Source organism: Oncorhynchus tshawytscha, linkage group LG17, assembly GCF_018296145.1.
Source record: "Oncorhynchus tshawytscha isolate Ot180627B linkage group LG17, Otsh_v2.0, whole genome shotgun sequence".
Classification (NCBI taxonomy): Eukaryota; Metazoa; Chordata; class Actinopteri; order Salmoniformes; family Salmonidae; genus Oncorhynchus; species Oncorhynchus tshawytscha.
This window is the reverse complement of record NC_056445.1, coordinates 2806554-2817295: the sequence shown is the minus strand read 5'-3', so window position 1 is coordinate 2817295 and position 10742 is coordinate 2806554. Positions and strand designations below refer to the sequence as shown.

At 40.0% G+C, this 10742-nt stretch overlaps 1 protein-coding gene across 2 annotated transcripts; it reads left to right on the top strand.

Moving 5' to 3' along the window:
- The first annotated feature begins 76 nt into the window (after nt 1–76).
- Nucleotides 77–4653, top strand: LOC112216700 (60S ribosomal protein L35a). Of its 2 annotated transcripts, none has more exons than XM_024376698.2 (5): nt 77–175; nt 701–740; nt 1053–1205; nt 3481–3625; nt 4587–4653. In XM_024376698.2, exons 1-5 carry the CDS (start codon nt 82–84, stop codon nt 4608–4610), a joined length of 456 nt encoding a protein of 151 aa, XP_024232466.2. In that variant the 5' UTR covers nt 77–81; the 3' UTR covers nt 4611–4653. The 2 variants fall into 2 exon arrangements, with proteins under 2 accessions (XP_024232466.2, XP_024232467.1); XM_024376699.2 differs by having other exon boundaries at nt 169–191.
- The last annotated feature ends 6089 nt before the right edge of the window (nt 4654–10742 follow it).

Here is a 10742-nt window from a genome sequence, read left to right as displayed (position 1 = left end):
TCTTATCTACTTCGATTATTATGTTGTGTGAAACGTACGAGAATGCAATAAAATGACAACTGAATAGTTAAATAAAAATACATGTTTTGGTTATGCGTTTCTGTCGTAACCGACTACGTAAATTTCCCAGCATTCCATTCCAACTTCCTTTTCCGCCATTTTTCAGACAGCGAAGGTGAGAAGTACAAAAGGTTACTTTTATAAAATCTAAATTTCTATGTTATTAAGTCTACATTTGGCATAAATACACATGGTTTCAAAGAGAAATATAGTTAAGGTTGCCATACAGTCTATATTTTGAGTTCGAGAGGCTGTGATGAGAAAAATATCACTTGGATAGTTTTACAAAGTTGACAAGCGCCGGACTGCAGGGTTGAGGCCGTTCAGATGTATACACCAAAATGCATCTATATTTAGCCTAAACGCTAACTAGGATACAACAGTTTTCCCTTATTTTGTGTGTTAGTGGCTAAACGGACAAACCCTACCACAGTGGCTAGTTTAGCGTCCTCATTGGATCTACATGGCTATCTCGTCAATGTCCTGAATTCATGAACTTATGTGTATCTAGCTAACGTTAGCCAGAAACGTTAGTGTTGTAAGTTGTCATTTTCTAACTCATACACCAGACCACATGGCAAGTCAAAACTACAGGCACGTTCATATCGAGACCATAATGTATGAAATTGTTTCTCATCAGGTTTTTCCGTGCCTGGAAGAAGACTCGAGATGCCAGGAAGGTGAGTAAGCCAATGATAGCCAGCTAACTTAGTTGGCGTTGTTACCATCTGCCACGGTTAACAACTTTTGTTTTAGCTACTAGACACATTTGCAAGGCTTTACTTAACTTTCTTTAGTATGGTCATTTTTTAGAGGTAGTTAATACTGAATTGGATATGTGTTTGTAAAAAGTAGGAAGTACTATTGTGCATTGGTTGATTCTGGTGAGTATTTAGGGTATGCAGTTGATTGACTGCTGACTGGATTACTCTGGCACCAGCATGATGCACAGGTTGAGTGCTCTGGTTTATGCAGTCTTTTCATTTTCGCAGACTGTGGAGCAAGGCTATCTTTGCCGGGTACAAGCGTGGCCTGAGGAATCAGCGGGAGCACACCGCCCTGCTCAAGGTGGAGGGAGTTTACACAAGGGAGGAAGTTGACTTCTACCTGGGCAAGCGCTGTGCTTATGTCTACAAGGCCAAGAAGTAAGTTTCCCCATCTTCTGTCTCATGGCTAATTTACAATAAGTATTTACCACAGGATTTTATATTAACCCACTAGACCCCAATACAATTCTAGAGTTCTGCTGTAGATTACTTCAAATGTAAGAGCCTGTTTTCTTAACCATTTCAAACATACATGGCTCAAGAACAATTAAGAAATTACAAGGGAACTTAGTTTTGAAGAGCATTACCTCTTTAATGACAGTTGTAAATTTGACTTAATTAATCACTCAAAATGTACCAAGTATAATATATTATACTTATGATTATTATTTAAGCAGTAAAGCCAAAGGAGGTGTTGGTTATGGCCAATAGGCACGACTCCTCGCCACATACCATAAAGCCCAGTGTCGCCTTAATTCTATTGTAAACTGGTTACTAATGTCATTAGAGCAATACAAATAAATGTTTCGTCATACCCATGGTGTACGGTCTGATATACTATAGCTGTTAGCCAATCAGCATTCAGGGCTTGAAACCACCCTATTTATAATTACATATAAATGTGACCAGAAGATTATTTCCATGAGAGAGAGCAATCATTTGATCTCCACCGCTGATGTGCTCACCTGTACCAACCAAGTTATCATGACAGGACCTGCTAATATCAGCTGTTTCACAGCATCACACATCGACAACACTAAACATGTCCGAATCCTTCTCTCCAACCAACAGAGGTACTGCCTCTGTCACAGTGAAAAGTCCTGCCCGCTTCGGCGCCGTCATTTTGAGTAATTAAGTGAGCTTTTTTTTCCCCTAATGACAGCATACCCTGTTGGGCTCAGAACTGGTGCATCGGTGCTAGAGGCGTCACTACAGACCCTGGTTCGGTTCCAGGCTGTATCAGAATTCACCCCACCCACCTGCATGTACAAATTACCTTGACTAACCTGTACCCCTGCACATTGGCTCGGTACCGGTACCCCCCCGGTACACACCTACTCATTCAAGGGTTTATCTTTATTTTCTACATTGTCGAATAATACTGAATACATAAACTATGAAATAACACATATGGAATCATGTTGTAACCACTGGGTTCCTCCTTGGTCAAATAGCCCTCACACAGCCTGGAGGTGTGTTGGGTCATTGTTCTGTTGAAAAACAAATGATAGTCCCACTCAGCGCAATGCGCTCATGCGTAGATCATTCGTTCACCTACTCTGCATCTCACAAAGACACGGCGGTTGGAACCTAAAATCTCAAATTTGGACTCATCAACCCAAAGGATACATTTCCACCTGTCTAATGTATATTGCTCGTGTTTCTTGGCTCAAGAAAGTCTCTTCTTATTGGAGCCCTTTAGTTGTGGTATCTTTCCAGCAATTTGACCATTAAGGCCTAATTTGCGCCGTCTCCTCTGAACAGTTGATGTCTGTTACTTGAACTCTGAAGCATTTATTTGCAGTGCAATTTCTGAGGCTGGTAACTCTAATGAACTTATCCTCTGAAGCAGAGTTAACTCTGGGTCTTCCTTTCCTGTGGCGGTCCTCATGAGAGCCAGTTTCATCATAGCGCTTGATGGCTTTTGTGACTGCACTTGAAGAAACTTTCAAAGTTCTTAATTTTCCACATTGACTGACCTTCATAGGCTGCTGTTTCTCTGCTTATTTGATCTTACTGTAATATGGATATATATCTTCTGTATACCACCCCTACCTTGACACAAAAGTTCATTTGAGCCAATCGGTTGTGTTAACAAGGCACACCGGTTAATTTAAATGGATTGCTGGTGACTACCTTGTGAAGCTGGATGAGAGAATGCCAAGAGTGTGCAAAGCTGTCAAGGCAAAGGGTGGCTTTAAAGAATCTCAAATATAAAATATATTTTGATTTAACACTGCTAGGGTAGTAATCTATAGTCTCATCTGACCTGTTTGATAGTGGATGTTAAATGTGTGGGTTATATTCTTTTAACCTAGACTAGTGTTGCCAGTTCACCATATAGACGAGTGAGGTGTTTACCAACACACATTTTTTGTTATCACCCGCCTGTAAACACAAAGCTATTTTCTCTATAGTCTTGTGCTGTGTCAGGCTTTTAGGGATTTGTAGGACAGCGTAGTCTTCCCATTACTGTATAATAAAATGGTTATGCCTTACTCTAAGATGCTTCTCCCTTGTCTGGCCCAATTTCAAATGGATGTTATTATGCTGTTTTTATAGAAGAGCCACTTTTTTGGTGGAACTTTGTCCTTGTTTTAATTTAGTTCTGTGACAGATGTCTAATTCTGCTCACTGTCTTCAATCTTATCAGGAACACAGTGACGCCTGGTGGCAAGCCCAACAAGACGCGGGTAATCTGGGGCAAAGTCATGCGCGCTCATGGCAACAGTGGAATGGTGCGGGCCAAGTTCAGCAGTAACCTCCCCGCAAAGGCCATGGGACACAGAGTCAGAGTGGTGAGTAGTACCTTCAGCTGCTCTTCTCTGATTAGCAATATGTTTCTTCCTGGACCTACAGACAGTCTAGTCTGTTCTAGCCCTTCACTGTCTAGTGGTGGTCCCCCATGGGTGGTTTGGGAAGCACTGCTTTTTTGCTCTGTGTAGGGTTTGAGCCAAAGCGAATACAACTCAAAGGAATTTGCTGCAACCCAACCATAAAGAACATTGTTTTATCCCTGCACAAGCGCACCTGATTAACTTACACAGCAGCTCCAAAGACTTTTGATTAGTTGATTCAAGTGTGATTTTTGTAGGGCTTGTACAGCAATGTCTAATATCAGAGATACTTTAGGAAGGAGGTTGCCTGAATTTGGAGTAACTTGAACTTTTGTTAGTTCAGGGAACATCCATTTAATTCTGTGTGATCACCTTGAAACTGATTTTGTGAGAGGGAAAAGGCATTCTTGTTCGGTGGTTTGATCTTTGGATGGAAAATCCAAGAAATTGTGCTGTATGCAACATCTTTAACGGATAACTTGAACAGCAAAATGCTTAATTTCAACACTTACCACATTTTGAAGTGGTTTTCAGCCATTTCCAGTGACTGGTTGTGTATGAGGCAAGCTGTGAGAAAAATAAACCCACCATTGTCAGATGTTGGGGCAGTGCTTTGCCTTCAGGCATGTCGGTTTCCTTAAATATTTATCTGGCAGTGTTACATCACTTATTGTTGCTGTTCATCTGGGTTGTGGGGTGAAGCTACAAAGGATTTGTTTTTCTTTATAAGTTGATGCTAAAAAATCAAACCTTTTCAATGGATTGTAGGCTCTATTTTAGTACTAAACGTCCCCCTCATGACCACTACATATTGGGCAAGTGCGCATATGGAAAAACATCTGGAAGTGCCAATTCCCCACTCAATATATGTTTGTATTGATTTGGTGCCTATGAACTCACCTCGCTGCTTTTTGTCTTTCAGATGCTGTACCCGTCTCGTGTGTAATTTACATGTTTGTGTACATACATTAAACAACTCAGTTCCACAATTAGTGTTTTGTGTTTTCTTGGCAGTCAGAGGGTGGGAATCAGTGTTATTTTCAGGAATTGACCATATTTGTCTTAACTTTTCTTGACCAGTGAAGTGTTATAATACTATTGTGCTTTCTGGAATGTGATGGTGTAACTCCTTGTTTTTAAGCCAGGGAAATAATTTTATATTGCAAATAAATTATTCCTACGTACAGTTAGGTAAAATGATCTAATTTCTTAACCTTCGGGATTGCTGCTTCACAGTTAATTTAAACCCTCAAATGTTAAGCCTGACGAACTCTTTATTACAAAAACATGGATGTCCATATGGGGGTGCCTAACTCAAATCTCTAGTTTGCAATTGGCCCCTGTGCTTAATTGTTTCAATGACTTTTCACTGCCTACATTGCAATGTTTAACTTATCTTCACTCCTACAATTGACTTGGCATGTACTACTGCAATCCAGATGCGCTGACCAGCTTTATGATGGCGTACTTAGCAAAAAAGTCCAGCGACATGTTCAATGGGTGAGGAGGAGAAAACCAGTGCGTAAAGTCCAAATCAAACTGCAAGTGTATTTCCATGTGTGAACACTGGAATTAGAATGCATGGAAGTGACCCAAGAGATGACTGGCAGCGAGCATCAACGGCTTAATGCGTCAAACTAGGTAAGTATGCGGAGCAATGCCTGTAAAATAAGCTTATAAATGGCGTGAGTCGTTTGAGATTACTTAGTCTGATCTTATGCTATCTAAATATGTAGTTTAAAATGTATTGGTCTGAAACTAAGGTTTCAGTCAAGTAGGCTATACGTTAAACAATTGCACCCTACCTGTTTTTGATTGTGCATTCAGACCCCTTTTTCCACGTTCTGTCTATATATATTTTTACCTTTTATTTAACTAGGCAAGTCAGTTAAGAACAAATTCTTTTCTTTTCAATGACGGCCTAGAATGACAGATTTGTACCTTGTCAGTTCGGGGGTTTGAACTTGCAACCTTCCAGTTACTAGTCCAAAGCTCTAACCACTAGGCTACCCTGCCGCGCCTATATAAGGTCCAACAGTTGACAGTGCATGTGAGAGCAAAATCCAAGCTATGAGGTTGAAGGAATTTTCTGTCGAGCTCGGAGACCGGATTGTGTTGAGGCACAGATCTGGGGGAAGGGTACCAAAGCATTTCTGCAGCATTGAAGGTCCCCAAGAACACAGTGGCCTCCGTCATTCTTAAATGGAAGAAGCTTGGAACCACCAAGACTCTTCCTTGAGCTGGCCGCCCAGCCAAACTGAGCAATCGGGGACAAGGGCCTTGGTCAGGGAGGTGATAAAGAACCCGATGGTCACTCCCAAGTTCCTCTGTGGAGACCTTCCAGAAGGACAACCATCTTTGCAGCACTCTACCAATCAGGCCTTTATGGTAGTGGCCAGACGGAAGACACTCCTCCGTAAAAGGCACATGACAGCCCGCTTGGAGTTTGCCAAAAGGCACCTAAAGGACTCTTGGGATGTTTTTCAGTGGAAGGGACTGGAAGACCAATCATGATCAAGGGAAAGATTAACTGAGCAAAGTACTCAGATCCTTGATGAAAGCCTGCTGCCAAGCACTCGGGACCTCAGACTGGAGTGAAGGTTTACCTTCCAACAGGACAACGACCCTAAGCACGCAGCCAAGACAACGCAGGAGTGGCTTAGTTAGGATAAGTCTCTGAATGTCCTTGTGGCCCAGCCAGAGCCCAGACTTGAACCCGATCGAACATCTCTGGTGTGACCTGAAAATAGCTGTGCAGCAATGGTCCCCATGCAATCTGAGCTTGAGAGGATATTTAGAAAATAATGGGAGAAAGTCTCCAAAGACAGGTTTGCCAAGCTTGTAGCATCATACCCAAGAAGACTCGAGGCTGTAGTTGCTGCCAAATGTGCTTCAACAAAGTACTGAATAAAGGGTCTGAATACTTAAGTAAATGTGATATTTCAGTTGTATATACATTAGCAAACATTTCTAAACATGTTTTTGCTTTGTCATTTTGGGGTATTGTTTGTGTAGATTGATGGGGAAAAAACTTTAATCCATTAAAGAATAAGGCTGTAACAAAATGTGGATAAAGTCTAGGTCTGAATACATTAATTGTTTAGTGCAGGCAGGCACTGTGATTACCATAGGGCCAACCTGGTCTCAGCATTTCGTATTCTGTTAGTAAATCCAAATAACTCCTTTTAGTATGTTACATTTGGCCAAAAAAAAACAAAAGGAGGGTGGTTGGTCAGGACGTGTGTAAGGTCTGGGTCGATGGGCTGGCGTATAGCGCAAAGCTGTAGCAACCCAAAGGATAAGTTTGAATCTAACTACTTTTTGCAATTTTTCAACTACTTGTTAGAGACTTTGTAACTACTTCGGTTAGGGTCAGCTAACATGCTAAACTTACCCCTAGCCAGGGTTGGGTAGTTTACTTTCTAAATGTAATCCATTAGTTACTGTTCGTTTGACAGGTAAATAGTAATGATCTGATTGTTACTTTTAGAATACAAAAATATACAGTACCAGTCAAAAGTTTGGACACCTACTCATTCAAGTTTTTTTTTTTTTTTTTTTTTTACTATTTAGTGAAGACAAATGATGAAATAACACATGGAATCATGTAGTAACCAAACTCATGGCTTGGTTTTTGCTCTGACATGCACTGTCAACTGTGTGGGACCTTTATATAGACAGGTGTGTGCCTTTCCAAATCATGTCCAATCAATTGAATTTACCACAGGTGGAAATATCAAGGAGATCAATGGAAACAGGATGCATTGGAACTCATTGCAAATGGTATGAATACTTATGTAAATAAGGTATTTCTTTTTTTAATACTTTTTATCTAAAACTTTTGCTTTGTCATAGTGGGGTATCGTGTAGATTTGAGAGAAATATTTAATTTTAGAATAAGGCTGTAATGTAAAAAGTCAAGTGGTCTGAATACTTCCAATGCACTGAATGTTAGCTCATGAATGTGAGAGGAGTAGATACAGTCTAGCGGTTTATAAAGACTTTAGCTTGTTTTGTTCTTTCTACGTAAGTGTTCTCTTGAAATCATATTCCTTGAGTTTCAGCCCAGCCTGCCTAGGCTACAGTGCATTCAGAAAGTATTCAGACCACTTGACTTTTTCCACATGTTGGTACTTTACAGTCTTATTCTAAAATTGATTAAATTGTTTTTTCTCTCCCATCAATCTACACACTACCCCATAATGACAAAGCAAAAACAGCTTTTTAGAATTAGCTGAAATCTTCAAAGTAGACACCCTTTGTCTTGATGACTGCTTTGCACAGTCTTTGCATTCTCTCAACCAGCTTCATGAGGTAGTCACCTGGAATGCATTTCAATTAACAGGTGTACCTTGTTAAAAGTTAATTTGTGGAATTTCTTTCCTTAATGCCTTTGAGCCAAACAGTTGTGTTGTGACAAGGTAGGGGTGGTATACAGGAGATTGCCTATTTGGTAAAAGACCAAGTCCATATTATGGCAAGAACAGCTCAAATAAGTAAAGAGAAATGACAGTACATTAATAAGACATGAAGGTCAGTCAATACGGAAAATGTCAAGAACTTTCAAAGTTTCTTAAAGTGCAGTCGCAAAAACCATTAAGCACTATGATGAAACTGGCTCTCATGAGGACCGCCACAGGAAAGGAAGACTCAAATGTACTTCTGCTGCAGAGCATAAGTTAGTTTCCATCAGAAATTGCAGCCCAAATAAATGCTTCAGAGTTCAAGTAACAGACATCTCAACATCAACTGTTCAGAGTAGACTGTGTGAATCAGGCCTTCATGGTCGAATTGCTGCAAAGAAACTACAACTAAAGGACGTCAAGAATAGACTTCCTTGGGCCAAGAAACACAAGCAATGGACATTAGACCGGAGGAAATCTGTCCTTTGGTCTGATTAGTTCAAATTTGAAATGTTTGGTTTCAACTACCTTGTCTTTGTGAGATGCAGAGTAGGTGAATGGATTATCTCTGTGTGTAGTTCCCACTGTGAAGCATGGAGTTGGTGTGATGGTGCTTTGCTGGTGGCTACTTTGAAGAATCTCATAAAATATATTTAGATTTGTTTAACACTTTGTTTGATTGCTACATGATTCCAAACGTGTTCATAGTTTTGCTATCCACTATTATTCTACAATTAAGAAAATAGAAATAAAGAAAAACCCTTTACAACCCAACACAATGTAACTCCAAGTCAATCACACTTCTGTGAAATCAAACTGTCCACTTTGGAAGCAACACTGATTGACAATAAATTTCACATGCTGTTGTGCAAATGGAATAGACAACAGGTGGAAATTATAGGCATTTAGCAAGACACCCCCAATAAAGGAGTGGTTCTCTGCAGGTGGGGACCACAGACCTCTTCTCAGTTCCTATGCTTCCTGGCTGATGTTTTGGTCACTTTTGAATTCTGGCGGTGCTTTCACTCTACTGGTAGCATGAGATGGAGTCTACAACCCACACAAGTGGCTCAAGTAGTGCAGCTAATCCAGGATGGCACATCAATGCGAGCTGTGGCAAGAAGGTTTGCTGTGTCTCACCAACGTCACGTTGCACCACAGAATGTCCAGGAGTTGGCGGATGCTTTAGTCCAGGTCTGGGAGGAGATCCCTCAGGAGACCATCCGCCACCTCATCAGGAGCATGCCCAGGTGTTGTCGGGAGGTCATACACATTACTGAGCCTCATTTTGACTTGTTTTAAAAGGACATTACATCAAAGTTGGATCAGTCTGTAGTGTGGTTTTCCACTTTAATTTTGAGTGTGACTCCAAATCCAGACCTCCATGGGTTGATAAACTTGATTTCCATTGATAATTTTTGTGTGATTTTGTTTTCAGCACATTCAACTATGTAAAGAAAAAAGTATTCAATAAGAATATTTAATTCATTCAGATCTAGGATGTTTTATTTTAGTGTTCCTTTTATTTTTTTGAGCAGTGTGTATACAAACGTTTGTGTTACATGTTACTTTATGGGTTGGCTTCTAATATGATTAAATGATATGTTTATATTAAAAACCAAAGTCTTAAAGAATTGCTGTCATTCCAATAAATGTTATACCCCTTTATTGTCAAGAATATGACTTGGAAATATGGATAGGTGAACTGTTTAAGCTGAGCATAACCCCAAATCTAAGGACTTATTAGCCAGCCCTACTCGGTTTTGTTTGATTTTATTGACATGGAGGACTGATTGGAATCATTGATTCAAGTTGAAAAATAAACGCAATTTACATATGAAAAATGAGGACCCTATGCTTCGTTTGCTACAGGCCTATTGTTTACCTTTTTGTTGTTGACACTTTGACATCTGGATCATTTGCAGCTGTTTAAAGGGCAAATCCACAGATTGAAATAATAACAAAATTGTCACCTGCATCTGTTTTGGTAAAAAGCTGAGGGATGGGCCTGGAGAAATGTCACCACTCTCAGACGAATAGACAGAGCTATGGATGCAAGGACTGACCATCCATGATAAACATTATTGTTTTAACCATGTTATGAGGCTATACAGTGTTTGTTTACATTTACAAACATTGGAGAAAAACAAACTTATATTTTGGGTTCTCATGGAGTGTGACAGTTGAACTAAGCTCATGAGGCATTTGTAAGTTATATTATTCAATATTCTTCAAGAATCAATGGATATATATAAGTGGATGTAGAAACTACAGATTGGTCATCTAAGTCTATCAAAAGTCAGCGAGTTTGAACGTGTCCATTGGGCCTGTATTTTTATCAGCATCAATTAGATTGAGCGATAATAAAAGCCCCAATTTTATTCCGTAGGCTGAGATCCGCACTATGCAGCTGTTGCAAAAGCGTATTTTTCACTGGTTTCAAAAACAATGACTGATACCCAGTTTAAACTTCTTGAATTCAACCATTAATGGGATTAAAACCACATTTTAGATTTGTGAACAGCCATCCACAACAACCACAATCCGTAAGGGGCAAATAGCTGAATGAGAGCGTAGCAGTGTGATTTACCTACATAACAACATTAAATGCTCGGAGTTGGTAGGACATAAGGGGAGTCAAAAGGAACATGCAACAATGATATACAATGGCTACC